At 31.0% G+C, this 16,967-nt stretch overlaps 3 protein-coding genes across 3 annotated transcripts; 1 reads left to right on the plus strand and 2 right to left on the minus strand.

The window, feature by feature from the left end:
* The first annotated feature begins 484 nt into the window (after positions 1-484).
* Positions 485-1,281, plus strand: LOC148190604 (18.5 kDa class I heat shock protein-like). The gene has a single exon (XM_088102765.1). It carries the CDS (start codon positions 699-701, stop codon positions 1,179-1,181), a length of 483 nt encoding a protein of 160 aa, XP_087958891.1. The 5' UTR covers positions 485-698; the 3' UTR covers positions 1,182-1,281.
* A 2,737-nt stretch (positions 1,282-4,018) lies between these two features.
* Positions 4,019-4,730, minus strand: LOC148190605 (18.5 kDa class I heat shock protein-like). Its single transcript, XM_088102761.1, has one exon. The coding sequence runs from the start codon at positions 4,547-4,549 to the stop codon at positions 4,091-4,093; it is 459 nt and encodes a 152-aa protein (XP_087958887.1). The 5' UTR covers positions 4,550-4,730; the 3' UTR covers positions 4,019-4,090.
* A 4,218-nt stretch (positions 4,731-8,948) lies between these two features.
* On the minus strand, positions 8,949-9,640 carry LOC148190606 (18.5 kDa class I heat shock protein-like). The gene has a single exon (XM_088102767.1). It carries the CDS (start codon positions 9,613-9,615, stop codon positions 9,136-9,138), a length of 480 nt encoding a protein of 159 aa, XP_087958893.1. The 5' UTR covers positions 9,616-9,640; the 3' UTR covers positions 8,949-9,135.
* Positions 9,641-16,967: the final 7,327 nt, after the last annotated feature.

Below are 16,967 nucleotides of genomic sequence, written 5' to 3' on the forward strand. Positions count from 1 at the left end.
ATTAGCTATTGTTTTCATAGGTCCCAGACATTTTCCAATTTTTCAAACATTAAATAATTGTTAGCACAAATAAATACACGAGAATTTTATGCTAGTGATAATTAAGATATCTCATTTTTAATTTCATAAGTTATAGTTCTTTATAACAACTTATTTTTTTATATATAATAAACAACGTGAAGAAACAAATATTTTTTACAAAAAAAAATTACAGAATCTATTCATTTATTTGATATTCTTTTATTCATTCAATAAAATAAAAATTTAATTAATTTTTTATTCGTCAAACTAATACTGCAAATTATTTTCATCCTCTATTTTTTTTTTTTCAGTTTTTTGAAGGTTCTTTTCCTCCTGTATCTTCCGAATTAGATAACTCTGATATTGGGCTTGGGCTTTTGTTGGTTTTTCTGTACTGTGGGCCTTAAGTAGTTCATATCCATAAGTACATGGAAACAAAAGACCAGAACCTTCTCAATATTGCTGGGTAAATATAGAAGTTTGTGGAATAATCTGAAAGAGGTAAAACCATACCAAAGTGAAACCAGAATTTTCTGGAACATACTACATTATCTTTTTACTTCCTATAAATACTGCATCAATTCCTTCGCTTGTCATCAAATCACAAAAGTATAATCTGCTTACCCTTTCCCTAAATCTCCCAACTTTCGAATTTCTGCAAGTAATAGAAACTGAAGATGTCACTGATTCCAAGTTTGTTCGGTGGGCGAAGGAGCAACGTCTTCGATCCATTCTCTCTGGATGTATGGGATCCCTTCAAGGATTTTCCTTTCCCGAATTCTCTTTCTTCTTCCTTCCCTGAATCTGGTCGGGAAAATTCTGCATTTGTGAGCACTCGTGTGGATTGGAAAGAGACTCCGGAGGCACACGTGTTCAAGGCTGACATTCCGGGACTGAAGAAGGAGGAAGTGAAGGTGGAGATAGAAGATGATAAGGTTCTTCAGATAAGCGGAGAGAGGAACTTTGAGAAGGAAGATAAGAAGGACACGTGGCATCGTGTGGAGCGTAGCAGTGGAAAGTTTATGAGGAGGTTCAGATTGCCTGAGAATGCAAAAGTGGATAAAGTGAAGGCTTCAATGGAAAATGGTGTTCTCACTGTTACTCTTCCCAAAGAAGAGATTAAGAAGCCTGATGTCAAGGCCATTGAAATTTCTGGTTAAGTTTACTTTGTTACATTGTTGGAAATATGAGAATGTTGTGTTGTTGATGCTATAAAGATGCTGTTAATGCTTGTTGAGAAATAAAATTTCCTTTTGATCATACCTTTTGCTAAAGGGAATCTGCTTCATTAAGAGGGTGATTGCCCTTATGTGTTCTGAATTTGGATCTGAGTTTTTTTTTTTTTTTTTTTTTTTGTGATGCAGAAGAATGTTGAACATCAAATGAAGAAGTAATATTAATAGAAATACAAAGTTTGATTTCAATTATACATTTCTAAAATATGATAACTTAAGAGAATTTTTAACTGATACAAACTTTGGATACATGAAATACAATGGATCACAAAATTTGCATGAATTGACTCGAGAAACATTAGACATATGGACCATGGCAAGATCTCTTCTTAAAATAAAATTTATCTACTAAACAAATTAATTTCATATATTCACAAATTCGATCATAATTTTTTTTAATGTGAACTTTAATAAAATGATATTTAATTTCAAAATACTTACTTGTAAAATGCTTTAGAATATTGAATTACATTTTTAGTTAGATTGATAGTATTAATGTTATTGAATTTAAAAGGAATATTATCTAGTTTTAAGTCACGGTCACGTTGCTCCAACCTTAAAATTTGAATGTAGCTGTAATATGTACAATTTTCTTTATCATGTCATAAAATCAAACTTCCAAATGAATGATTAAGTTTAAAAATAACAAAATTTGAATAAGAAAACCAATCAGATTTAAAAACGTATCACGTGATCTCACAAGTCACATATATATTTCCTGTTAAATACTTTAAAAAGAGAATTGAACTGTATATTCAAGAATTTTGAAAATTTTACAAAATTGTTAAATTGAAAGACAAGGCATGTTTGCGATAAGATAAGTGGTATAATTTATTAAAATAGAGAATAAATAGTTTTCGACAATTTAACATATTAATCGATTATCGAAGATAAGTTAAAATAGCAATGTTATTTTTACATTTTAGGATAAACAAAAAATATTTAGGACATCTAGTTTTTTTTTCTTGTGTAAAATTTAATCTTAAATAATGATTTAGTGAAAATTGATAAAGTGTGTCAAAAATTCAATTTAACTTCAGATAGGTGTATAACCTCTTGATACGATATGTTTTTCTAAAAGTAATTGTATTGCTCGTATAAACAAAAGATATTGAAAATACGTTTTTATAATATTTTCCTATCTTTTTTAATGTTCTTTTAAAGTAATGTTCTTTTGAACTAATTTATCTCTATAAATAAAGAAAAAACAACACAAATAAGAAAGTATTATTGGCATATGTTAAACATTTATTAATTTTTAGCTTTATACATATACTTTGTTTTAGAGTAACATTATAAGTTTAAGATGTTTATATTTAGTGTGTTATTTTAAATAATTTCTTTTTAATAATACTATTTTATTAAATATTATTGTTATACTTCAAAATAAAGGTTGTTAGACGTTTTGTCTTAACATCACATTACTATTTAATTAGATTCAATTGAACTTCAATCCTTTATGTCAATTTAATCAAACTCAATTGAACTTCAATTTCATCTCGTGATCCTTTTGTTGTTTTTAAAATTAAAGGTTTATTATACTGAGAGAACTTAACATACTAAGATAAATGAATTTTCCTAACAAAATTTGTTAAAACTCTTGAGTAGAATACTTTACAATGAAAAACCAAAAACACATCGACTAACTCTGTAGATAACACAAATCACAATTAAACAGAATTAGACATAATCAAATTAAAGATAATTAAGTAAATTAATTCACAGCTTTTTTATCTTTCCATATAATCATTAACTATTTGATTAAAAATATAAAAAATTATTAAAAAATTAAAATTGTATCAGTTTTTTATATCATATTCTTACTCCAACTTGTTCATATAATGATAACATCTCGTCATATAGAACAATTACACCATCTCGTTTTACACTCAAATTGTTCCAAATAATCTTTTTATATCAACATTATAATCAAAGATGTATAAACAATACAAAGATTTTCGAAGAGAAATGTAAGTTAGAAAGATTTGTACCACCATGTATGACTTGTAATTAGGAAAATTTTGATAGCTTATTTCATTAGGTGTAGATTTATAATACCAACAATTCTAATTCATTAGTGTAATTTTAGAACTTTAAGAAAGGTGAGTGTTATTTATGATAGTTTTAAAAAGTAAATATATTTAAAAATTATAATAAGTGTAAATACCATTTTCTTAAAATTATAAAAAAAAGATAATTATTATCCTAATTGAACGTTTAACTGAATAAATTGAAAACCGATCACTATGTCATTGCCTTCTAAGATTTTTTTTTTCATAATTCAAGGAGACTTTTAAGTAAAAGACCAGACAACCGTTACCAAATAAAGTTTTTTTATTGAGGTTCTTCAATTAAATAAATAAAGTTTATTTTTTGTCTAGTTCAGGCAAGAAGCTATAAAACTATTTGATGGATGCTGATAGGCGTAGTAGTGGAAAATGAGTCAAACACTCAGACATGAACATACATATGATAGCTGGAAATAGTAAGATTAAAAACTCAATTATAATAAAAGGGTAAAATGCAATAGGAGCTGAATTCTCTGCAATCTGAAGGAAATGTATACTTCATCAATTTCAAAAGGAAAAATTTTTTTAACAAAGGAAAATTTTTTTTACCAACTTTTTTTTTAACAACTTTTTTTTTTGACAATTTCTTTTTTTTACAACTTTTTTTACGGATCCTGATCAGAAATATTCTTACAAACCAAAGTTATCAAAATGAAATTTTATTCCTCAACAGTCACACCCAATATCCATCTTTCTGTAACATCAATCACACCCAAAATCCATACAAAACATAACACTGATTTTGAAGGAAGTAACTAATTAAGCTTAACCAGAAATTTGAATGGCCTTGACTTCAGACTTCTTAACATCTTCCTTCGGAACAGTAACAGTAAGAACACCATTCTCCATAGAAGCCTTCACTTCATCCATTTTTGCATTCTCAGGCAATCTGAACCTCCTCAAGAACTTCCCACTGCTACGCTCCACGCGATGCCACGTGTCGTTCTTATCTTCCTTCTCAACGTTTCTCTCTCCGCTTATTTGAAGAACCTTATCATCTTCGATCTCAACCTTCACTTCCTCCTTCTTCAGTCCTGGAATCTCAGCCTTGAACACGTGTGCCTCTGGCGTCTCCTTCCAGTCCACACGTGTGCTCACAAATGCAGAATTTTCTCGACCAGATTCAGGGAAAGGAAAATCCTTGAAGGAATCCCACACATCCAGAGAGAATGGATCATAGACGTTGCTCCTTCGTCCACCGAACAAACTTGGGATTAGCGACATTCTTATGATTATAATATTTGGCAGATATTTAAATCTTTCCACAGGCTGTAGCGTGACCGTATTCAGTTAACTCTAGTGTTTGATGATGACTGAGAAACTGATGCAATGATATTTATAGGAAGTGCAAGGATAATGTAGAGTGTTCCAGAATATTCTGTTCTCATTTCCTTCATTCTTTCCGGTTCGACATCATTCTAAAAACTTCTAGACTTATTCCGCATTTCTATAAAGTTTCTGTGCTTTTCATTTTATTCTGTTAATTTTTATTTAATTATTTTTATCCACCCATTACAATGTATTATAACAAAAAAATATTTTGAGAATTTTACTGGAATAAATATTTCATATAAAAATTCTCTGAAAATTTTACTGAAATAAATATTTTGAGAAATTTTTAAGAAAAAATAACATTCACAACAGAATTTCATGAAAAAATGATATATAAATTTTCTTAAGAAAAATGTATATTTTCACATATTGAGCTTATGAAACTTAATATATACTTTTATGTAAAGTTGAAAATACAAAATTAAAGAGTAAATTTATTAGAAGGACTTCGTATGATACCACAAATATACAATAGAAATTTTAACATCACATAAATAACTTTATACGTAAATAATAAAATTCACATAAAGAAATATTTACATAAGTAATATTTGTTTTATTAATATTTTCAAATTAATGATATACAACTAAAATAAAGGAAAACATATAAATTTATATATGAATTTACAAAAAGAAAATATACAAAGATATTTTCAGAAAGATAATTAAAAAATTCATAAATTTATGAAACTCAAAAGTTACTTTATAATCATCTTACTTCATCAAAACCACTCAAACAATTAAATTCAAGGAAATTACTTAATTATAAAATCCCAAAAATCACATTCAATCAATAAAAATTTTACTCATCTAACTCTTCTATCATTATTTTCAAATCAATTTCATGACATAACAATATCAACTATTAATAATTTCATAACATAACAATATCAACCATTAATAACTTCATAGTACAAAACCATTAATAAGGGAAGCTAGTTAATTTAATTATGATTTTTTATATATGAGATTGTTGTTTGAATGGTTACATGTGTGGGAAATTGCATGATTGATTTTTCTGCATTGATTTTATGCTTGCTGAAATCTGTAAATTAGTTGGAAGTCTTTTAAGATGTATTCTGTCACTGTTTGGTTCTGGTTTTAAGGAAGTGGAGAGGTGAAAATGAGACTTTGGGGTAGGGAGAGAATTTGGTCAGTGGAGAAAGTCTAGACAAGTTTCTTTAGACCTGTTAGAACCATTAAGCCTCTCTAAAATGTGTCAAAAGTGAAAAATGGATGTTTGGTCATTGAGTGGTGATTCTGCATAATTTGGAATATGATACGAATTTCTTAGGATGATGTTAGAAAGGTTGAGGTATCCTTGGATAGGTGTAATTTGGTATATGAATCATGTTTGGAGGATTAGAAGTTGGGAAGTGGTAGGACTTGGTGAAGATAGTGGTTGATCATAATTGTGTAGCTATTCTGCAGAATTATGCAGATCGCCAAGTTTCATTCATTAATCGTTCGACTTTCTTCTTGTGTTCGGTTTTAACTGAATTCTACTTTTGTAGAGCTTTAGTTAATGACCGACCAGTCTTGTACTCCTATTCTATTTTAGTCATAACGATCGTTCTTAGTGAGGTGTGTGGTCTCTTAGTAGCAATCGGTTTTAGTGGGTTGTGGGATCTTTTAGTAGTGATAGGCCTTAGTGGGTGTTTGGTCTCTTAGTAGCAATCGATCTTAGTGGGTTGTGTGGTCTCTTAGTAACGATCGGTCTTAATGGGTTGTGTGGTCTGTTATTAGCGATCAATCTTAATGGATTGTGTGGTCTCTTAGTAACGCTCGTTCTTGTACTAGTGCTCGACCTTGTACTTGTACTAGTGCTCGGTCTTAATGGATTGTGTGGTCTTAAATGCGTTCGGCCTAAGTTATAGGTGTTCGACCTAAGCGTTCGGTCTAAACTTAGTATTTGGACTACTGGTAGTATTCGGTCATGATGTGGTACTTAGAATCCTCTAGTTGTCGGTCATTAATAACACTCAATTTTCTCTTCATCGATATCTATTATTGACCGTTCGGTCTCCAACATTCACAGGGTGTTCGTTCTTATTCTACTATGTTGGTGATTTCTGTTTGGCCTATATGCATAGTTATTTCAGTGTGTTGTTTTAATTAATTGATCCAATTGCTTTGATGGCTTATGTATGTATTATCATAATGGTATAAAAAAGAAACGAATGGTATGATAATTGTAATATGGATGTGAAAGAGAATTCCAAGGAGGAATGTCTCAGTGATTTGGTATCAAGGTGGTGATAAAGTATGAATATGGACAACGAAATCCAAGACGTTCATCCTGACATTCTATAATGATTATCAAGTCTCAAGTAGAGATGGGTAAGTTATGTCGTGAGAATAGTAAGAGGTCCTAGCCTATAGGGTCATAGGTGAGTTATAACGGATTAACCCCGGGTGACAGCTGATAGTTTTTTCAGTTACTACACCCTCGGATGCACGAACAGCCCAAGCTACAAATTCATACAATCCGGATGGTCAAATCAAGTGCTCGGTCATTGCATGATTATAAGTGTTGAATGTTACATGATTATGTATTTGTTGAACTTGCATAATAACTGTAATCAATTAAATAACTCTTGCTTACCCTTTTTTTCTATTTTGTTCATGTTTTCCGTTTGGTATTCTGTATTTACGATAATCACCTTGTGGATGTGAGCAGAGGAAGTGTTCGTTGGAGGAAGCGCTAGATGTGAGGACCTGTGGTGTAGTCTATAATTGTTCGGTCATATATATATATATAGATATATATAGATATATATATATATAGATATATATATATCTATATATATATATATATATCTATATATATAGATATATAGATATATATATATCCTATATAGATATCTATATATATAGATATAGATATCTATATCTATATATATAGATATAAATATATATATATATATATAGATATATATATAGATATAGATATATATATATCTATATAGATATAGATATATATATATAGATATAGATATATATATAGATATAGATATATATATATATATATATATAGATATATCTATATCTATATATATATATATATATCTATATCTATATATCTATATATATATCTATATAGATATATATATATATATATCTATATATATATATATATATATATATATATCTATATATATATATATATATATATATATAGATATATATATATACATCTATATAGATATATAGATATAAATATATCTATATATCTATATATATATATATAGTATGTATAGACCGCTCGGTCATGTATATAGTTTTGTAATTAGAGTAGACTTTTGTAATGTTTAAATTTATAGTTATATTATGGATAACTGTAAGTTAACTTTATTTCTAAAAAGTGTTCTACAATATTATGGTGTGATGAATCTTAATTATATAGTTTTGACTATATTTTTGAGATGTTACATTAATGGTATCAGAACAACTTGTTCTTAAAATGACCTGGGAGTTGTGGGTTTGTCATGTCTTTCCTGTGAAAAGTTGAGTCTAAATGATATATTCTACCATTTTCTACAAGTCTAGATGGTAAAATTGTGTATCTATTTGGAAGTTTTGAGAACAAAAAATGTCTTGATAAAAGTAATGAGGATGCAAACTTATGACTTTTACCAGAGATGATTTTCCTTTCTTAATTATGAAAGTTTGGGGTAAGAAAGAATTGGGGTTCCAAAGTTGTTTTCTATAGAAAATTTTGTCTTGTTCTTGCTTTTGTGGTAGTGTACTATATTTTATAGTAGTAGAGGAATGCAAATTCAAGGATAACTTGACTTGTATACTTTCATTAGAATTGGTTTAAGTTTTAGACAATTGCTTACCTCGAAAATAAGGAATTAGAGGACCAGGGTTTAAGTTTCGTAAAATAGGTAAAAATATTGGTAATCTAGAAGTTATTTTTTGTTTTGAGTGAAAAAGTTTTCAAGAAGAGTTAGAAGATCAGATATTATATGTTTCACAATAAAAATTGAGTTCAAATGTTAGAATAAAATGAGCTTTGGTTAAGCATGAAGTAATAATAAGGTTTGATTAAGCATGAAGTAATAATAAGGTTTGGAAAATATATAAAAAGGGAAAGAAAGGTAGGAGAGAAGTGAAGCCGAACAGTGGTTACATTAACTTCCCAAGGTAATTATAATTCGACAACAAGTTAGTTCAAGAGATAGCTGTTACATTAACTTCCCAAGAAAAATGGTTGGAGCCTCTAAGAAAGACCTATGTTTTAAACCATTAGCAATACCATATGAAGAAGTTCTAAGACATTCTCAGGTGAAAGGTTCTTCAAATGATATTATATTTCTCAAGAACCATAACCATTGGTTACATTTTACTGTATTTTTATTGTGTCACTCACTCACAACATCCTCACCAAAACAAAAAGACCTTTTATTGTATCACTCACACACAAGTTCTTCAGCAGAACAAAAAAGACGCGATCATCAACAAAGTAACATTGCTTAACCAGAAATTTCAATGGACTTGACCTCAGGTTTCTTAATCTCTTCCTTAGGAAGAGTGACAGTAAGAACCCCATCTTCCATTGAAGCCTTCACCTGATCAACTTTTGCATTCTCCGGCAATCTGAACCTCCTCAAGAACTTCCCACTGCTACGCTCCACACGATGCCACGTGTCGTTCTTATCTTCCTTCTCAACGTTCCTCTCTCCGCTTATCTGAAGAACCTTATCATCTTCCACCTCAACCTTCACTTCCTCCTTCTTCAGTCCCGGAATCTCAGCCTTGAACACGTGTGCCTCTGGCGTCTCCTTCCAATCCACACGGGTGCTCACAAATGCAGAATTTTGGCGAGAAAATTCGGGGAAGGAAGCAGAAAGAGAATTCTGGAAAGGGAAATCCTTGAAGGGATCCCACACGTCCATGGAAAAAGGATCAAAGACGTTGCTCCTTCGGCCAATGATACTTGGAATCAGAGACATCTTGAATTTCTATAACTAGACGAAATCCGAAGCTGGAAAATTTAGTGAAATGGGAAACACGTAATTCTTTTCTTGTTCGATGATGTGTAGAGGAACCGATGCGGTATTTATAGAAAGTGAAAGGATTATTTAGGATGTTCCAGAAAATTCTGTATTCCCTTTGGGTTCTTTTCGCAGCTTTCGGTTTCTTCCACAGACTTCTACTTTTACCCAGCATCACTGAGAAGGTTCTAGTCTTTCATATACATCACTCTGTTTGTTTTCTAATGTTAGTAGTGGAATTAAACTTAATATGTAAAAATAATTAAATTTAAATAAATAATAATTTAAAACAAAATATTAAATAATTATTTTAATTTAAGAAATAATAAATTTAAATTAATGGTTATTTAAAATATAAAAATATAATATAGATATTTTAATTTATTTTAAGATTAAAATATTGAAAAACAAGTATGTACCAAAATAAGAAGAATTCAGAATCTTGATCCAAGTAGTACAATACGTAGAACCGATAAAAGTCTAGGAAAACTTTTTTTTAACAATTCTTTTTAATAATTTTTTTATAATAGTCTACGTAATAATTTGTAATTGATTCGTTTCAAATATATGGACCAATAAAATAGTGACACGTAATCTATTATTAAAAAATTGTTAAAAAAGTTGTTAACATATCATAGTCCAAAAGCCTAATATAGAATTCTATGTTATCCAAGAAACACGTATTGTCTTCTATTTAAGTTGGATAATGATACTTTTGACAATATTTTTTTGATAACATTTTAACATCAGTATCATTCTCTAATTGATCCAAAATTATTTCACAATCAATAATAATAATCCTAAACACCAACATAAACCAATTACAGAATGACACGTAAATGGTGTTAAAATGTTGTTAAAATATCATTATCCATTTAAGTTTTAGTATATTTCATAACTTGTCCTGTTGATATTGATCATGCCCCCAAATTATATTATTACAGAAAATTGTTACAATCACTTTTGTTTATTAGTTTCATAATTATTATTTTACATATGCTTAATTGCATAAATATATCACATTTTACGGTAATTTTATATATTGCAAAAGGATTTAAGTTTTTCTTGATATTATTGTACGTGTAAATTTATTTGTTCATGTGATTTGTTTTGAGTTGAAAGTATTGTGATATTATTATTTTATTATATTGTTTATATGATGAAAAGGATTAAGAGTGGTGGGAATAAAATATTTTAACTTTAAATATCTATTTTGCTGAAATAAAAAAAAAGTTAGTATTAGTTATTATCTATTTTAGTGAAAAATTATTAAATAAACTTTTAACATTTTTCAATGTAAAATTGATATTTAGTTGTTATACATTTTTAAGAACTATGAAAAGGTGGAAGTAAAGAGAAAAAGTTAACATTTTTTTCCCACTGAGACTATACATTAATTTTGAAATGTTTTTGAAGTTTTTAACGAGGAAGTATATGGGTTCTTGATGAGAGTGGTTCTTGATTTCCTTCTTAGATGATATTGTTGTACTGCTACAATTTCAAAACCTTTTTTTTAACATTTATGTCCAAACTTTCCTAGTTCAATTATTAATGAAAAATAAGAAATACATGATATCCCCAATATTAGATTAAATTCAGCCACAAACATCTAAATATACTACTCCTAATTTCTTTATTTTCTATTTTTAAAAACTTCCTTTACTTGTTTGCATGAGACACTCTTTACACATAGCTTTAGGGATGTAAACCTTGGGTAAGCCATCAACCATTTCTCATTGGCTTAGTTGAAATAAATCTTTAAAATTCAGATACCCAAATAGTAAATATCGTAAATGCCACAACCAATAACCATTATGTTTTGTTCTCCGTAAAACATTAATGTTTGATAACATTCATCATGACACAAAATGTCCTATTCTAAGACAGATGTGTTTGGATTATGAGTCCTTTGTTTTGATCAAATATGTTGAAATAGTTATCAAACATCTTTGTAACAAACCCTTTATGTAACATTCGATTTAAATTGAGCAAGTTTGTCTTCAATTCTAGCACATACAACATCTCTTCAATTACAACTTTTCTTTAATTACCATCTTTAAGTTTATCCTTCCAAATCTCTTTGTTGTTAGGCTTATATCATTAGAAAATTTAATCTATCCTTACACAATTTCATTTATTTTCAAAACCATTCCTTTCTTCTAATTATGAGTTGAACAACCTAAATCCAAGTATCAAATATATCCTCTGATTGATTGTAATTTTTTAGCCATCAACATCACAACTTATGAATATGATTGACATATCATCCTAGGTCGAATGAACTTTTTTTTTGGTTTGTTTTTCTCTTCATCTCCTTTCTAACATTATTTTGGCAAAATGATGCCAAATCTTTTACAATTGTTGTATCTCATGTTTTTATCAAATTTTTATTCCTTTTCTCCATAAGTGCAAGACTTGTAATTCTTGTATTTGTTAGAATCACTAAAATCTCCGCTTTGTTGTTTTTGTAATTCTTTATGTTGGAAATTATTTTTGCTAACATTCTTGGACCTTTTCTTGTCTTTATACTGAAATTGTGTCCGTAGAAAATGGTCTACGTTCATTATTCATTATTCATTGTTTCAAATGTGTTTCAATGAATGTTGCAGTTCTCAATCTCATAGTCTCTAAATCATATGTTTCTTCAATGGCTATAACCACGTGGTCAAATTTTGGTGGCAACATTCTCAAAACACATTAGTCTGAAAAACTATTCCTACATACCCACATAACATTTACATTCCTCCATACCCACATAACATTTACATGTTCATGCATTTTGTCAAAATAATATGCCACAATAATCTTCCACACTTTATTCTCATCCATAGTCAACAATTCAAATTGTCTTTACAGGTCCTGTAACCTCACTTTCTTATTCTTATCACCGTTACCATAAGTCTTTATCAAAGTCTCGACAATAGCTTCCTTTAATATTTTATTGAAATTTTTTAAACTTACACATTGATATATCAAGATTTTGTTGCACATTGTGATTTCTTTTTCTTTTTATCAGAAGCCTTCTTGCTACCCCTTCAACTATTGCCAATCATCAAACATATTGACATCTAAACTACTACCAATCATCAAACATATTGGCATAAAAAATTGGCAATATCCCCTTTATCATTCTTCCTAAACCAGTCATAATTACTTTTAATCAAGTCTTGAAGCTTCTTCTACCTTCTTCTATCACCAAAGAGTTTGAAGAATACTCCCTCTGAGTTACACGTTTATCAGCCCTTGATTTCATAGGATTTTTTCTCAAATGTTCTTGTTAGTATTTTGAGGTTGTGAAAGTAATAGTTGATAGGATAGAGAAAATGTAGAGATAGTTGAATGTAGAAGTAGTAGTTGGAAGAAGTGTTGTAGTTGTCTTTAGTTGTAGTAGATGTTGGTTCATACAAATGGTAGATACTGACTTGCTTACAAATGATCCAATCATCCCTATTTATACTAGTGGCATCTCCTTAACCAATGGTTAGGATCTTGCCACCACAACATTAATCTAAGGGTCATTATTCATTCTCTAGCAATTTCTAAAACATTCCTATAATTCTAAACTTATCTAGATACTTCTTATGGATAAGCATCCATAGATATTTTATACATCATTCTAGAATCCTTCTAGATAGGATTTTTCTAGAATTCTATTTTGGGCCTTCTCTATCTTGGGCCTTCTTTAGTCTTGGGCTTTTATCTTACAGGCCCATTTTACATTCTAACTCTTTTTTCTTAGGAGCTTCTACATTCTTCTAGAATTTGCATTACACTTTATCACTCCTCCTTAATGCAAATTCGGTAACTCCCAGCATAGTGAGTAGTAGTTCAAATCTTGGTCGTGGTAATGCCTTCGTAAAGATATCTTCAATTTCGTCTTTGTTGGGCAATACTCGAGTCAAATTTGTTTAGTTGTCTCTTCATCTCGAATGAAGTGATATTTAATGGCTATGTGTTTTGTTCTTTGATGATGGACTGAATTTTTTGCTATTGCTATTGCCGATTTGTTGTCGCAATAGATAATAGTCAGTCCATCTTGTGATTCGCCCATTTCTTCAAGTATTCTTCGTAGCTATATTGCTTGACTCGTGGTTTCAGTAGTTGCTAACTACTCTACTTCTACTATTGATTGTGCCACGGTTGCTTGCTTCTTTGAAGCCCAAGATAAAATATCTTATCCTAATGAGAAAGCATATCCTGACGTACTTTTCATGTCATCCATTGATCCTGCCCAATCACTATCTGTGTAGCCAATCATCCTTGAGTTACTCATGGTTTTGTACCATATACCAAACTCCTTTGTGCCTTGTAGATATCTTAAAATTCTTTTTCCTACTCCATAATGAATTTGACTTGGCTTTTGCATGAATCTTGATAGAAGACTTGTAGCATACATAATGTCTGGTCGTGTGGCTGTGAGATAGAGAAGACTTCCAATTAAACTCCTGTAGCACGATGCATCTGCCTCTTGTGCTCCATCATCTTTTTGTAGCTTCTCATTTACCACCAGTGGAGTAGTGACAGGTTTACAACCATTCATCTTGAACTTCTTTAATAGAGCTTCAATATATTTCTTTTGAGAGATAAATATACCTTCCTTTTCTTGTTTCACCTCTATACCGAGGAAATAGTTCATCAAGCCAAGGTCAGTCATTTCAAATGTCTTCATCATGTCTTCTTTAAATTCTATCATCATCTCTATATTGTTTCCTGTATAGATAAGATCATCGACATATATAGAGACAATGAGATGGTACTGACCTTGTGCCTTAATATATAGTGTTGGCTCACTCTTGCTCCTCCTGAATCCTTGATCGATGAAGTATTTATCAATCTTGCTATACCATGCTCGAGGAGCTTGCTTCAGGCCATATAATGCTTTTTTAAGTCTTAGTACTTTGCCTTCATTGCCTTCAGTTGATGAAGCCCTGTGGTTGTTCAACATAAATCTCTTCTTCGAGCACCCCATTTAGAAAGGCTGACTTGACATCCAATTGATAGATGTTCATCCTTTTTGTGCTGCAAGAGCTATTAAAACTCTAATTGTATCTAAGCGAGCAACTGGAGCAAATGTCTCATTGTAGTCTATTCCTGGTTGCTGTGAGTAGCCTTTGGCAACCAATCTTGCTTTATGCTTTTGTATAGTTCCATCAGGATTGAGCTTTGTTTTATATATCCATTTGACTCCAATGATGTCTTTTCCATGAGGGCAATTTACGAGTTCCCAAGTGTTATTCTTCTCAATCATTTTAATCTCTTCTTCCATAGCCTTGACCCATACTTCTTGCTTTGATGCTTCTTCATAACAGTTAGGCTCAATCACGGCCATATTGCAAGTTTCATATATGTCTACCAAAGATCTTACTCTTTTGGACTAGATTCAGGTGAAGAATCTTGTTGTGCAGGTGGAGAAAGCGTACCTGAATTTTCTTCCTCTTCTTGAGTTTCTTCTTGAGATTGTTGCACTGGAAGTAAATGTTACTTTTAACAACTTTTTCTTCTTCCCAATTCCAAGAAGCATTTTCATCAACTTCAACATCGCGACTGATGATGAGCTTTTTCGTTTGTAGGTTGTAGACTCGATAGCCTTTTGATTGTGTGCTATATCCCAAGAATATTCCTCGTATAGTTTTGTCTTCAAGCTTGTGCCTCCTTTGATCAGGAACATGTATGTAGCAGATAGACCCAAATACTCGTAGGTGTTTAGCCGATGGCTTTCTCCCACTCCAAGCTTCAATAGGAGTCTTATCTTGGACTGCTTTAGTTGGACATCTGTTTAGAATATAAACTGCAGTGTAAACTGCTTCAGCCCAAAAAGTATTAGGCATACTTTTCTCTTTCAGCATTGATCTTGCCATCTCCATAACTGTGCGATTCTTTCTCTCTGACACGCCATTTTGTTGTGGAGTATATGCGACTGTAAGTTGTCGCTCTATGCCTTCATCTTCACAGAATTTGTCAAACTCGTGAGATGTGTACTCCTTGCCACGATCACTTCTAAGTACTTTTAGCTGTTTTCCACTTTGCTTCTCAACAAGGGCCTTGAATTTCTTGAATACTCCAAAAACTTCTGACTTTGCCTTTAAGAAATAGACCCATGTCATTCTAGAGAAGTCATCGATGAAGAGGATGAAATACCTGTTGTTATGATGTGAAGGTGTTCTCATCGGTCCGCAAACATCGGTATGAATCAACTCCAATAAGTCTTTTGCTCTCCATGCTTTGTCTGTCGAGAATGGTAATCGATGTTGTTTTCCGAGGAGACATCCTTCACATGATTCATTATTCTCCTTCAAGCATGGAAGATCTCTCATCATGTTTTTCGTATATAGAAGTTTTAAGGCATGTGTGTTGAAGTGGCCAAATCTCCTATGCCAAAGCCATGAGTCATCAACTTCTACCTTCATGGCAATATTAGTTCCAGGTTTGAAGCTTATAGGAAAGCTTCTATTTCTCTTCTCCATTTTTACTTGGCCAATTTCTATCATTTTACTGTCATAAATTTTGCATGTATCTTTCTCAAAATGAAGAGAATATCCATTCTCCATCATTTGGCCAATACTTAAAAGATTTTCTTTAAGATTTGGAACTAGTAAAACATCCTTGATGAATTTCGTACCTTTCTTTGTCTCCACCATGACAGTTCCTTTGCCTCGAGACTCCACTGTGGTGCCATTTCCTAGCCGAACTTTGACATTGACAGATTTATCAATGTCTTTGAAGATGCTTTGATCTTTCGCCATGTGATTGCTGCATCCACTATCCAAGTACCAACTTCCTTCTCTACCAGAAGATTCTTGATTGGCGTAGAATAAGAGTTTCTCTTGATTATCTTCTTCCGCAAAGTTTGCTTGATACTTATTTTTATTACGACAATACTTTTCTACGTGACCAAATTTCTTGCAATAGTGGCATTGAGGTTTTCCATGATGCCAACAATCTTTTTCCAAGTGACTTGTCTTTTTACATATGCCACATGGAGGATATTTTTCTTGACGAGTCTTCGAGAAACTTCTAGGATTTTCTTTATTTCTAGAAATTTCTTCTCTACTTTTATTTCCTTCATATTCTTTATTCTGAGACCGTAATTTTAGTTTTGATTGAAAGGCATTTTCAACCGAGTCTTCTTCATGCCTTTTCAATCTTTGTTCATAAGCTTCAAGAGAGCCCATTAGTTGTGTGACTGACAATGTAGCCAAATCTTTTGTTTGTTCAATCGCGGTTGCGATTGCATCATACTTTTGGGGAATAGAAATTAAAATTTTCTCAACGATCTTTTTGTCAAGAATATTTTCCCCATAGGCTCTCAT

The sequence above is a fragment of the Vigna umbellata genome, unplaced genomic scaffold, assembly GCF_029865625.1.
Source record: "Vigna umbellata cultivar VRB3 unplaced genomic scaffold, Vumbellata_1.0 scaffold_719, whole genome shotgun sequence".
Classification (NCBI taxonomy): domain Eukaryota; kingdom Viridiplantae; phylum Streptophyta; class Magnoliopsida; order Fabales; family Fabaceae; genus Vigna; species Vigna umbellata.

Excerpts from the sequence above, each read along its gene's own strand:
- LOC148190604 (XM_088102765.1), top strand. The coding sequence starts at position 699 with ATGTCACTGATTCCAAGTTTGTTCGGTGGGCGAAGGAGCAACGTCTTC.
- LOC148190605 (XM_088102761.1), bottom strand. The coding sequence starts at position 4,549 with ATGTCGCTAATCCCAAGTTTGTTCGGTGGACGAAGGAGCAACGTCTAT.
- LOC148190606 (XM_088102767.1), bottom strand. The coding sequence starts at position 9,615 with ATGTCTCTGATTCCAAGTATCATTGGCCGAAGGAGCAACGTCTTTGAT.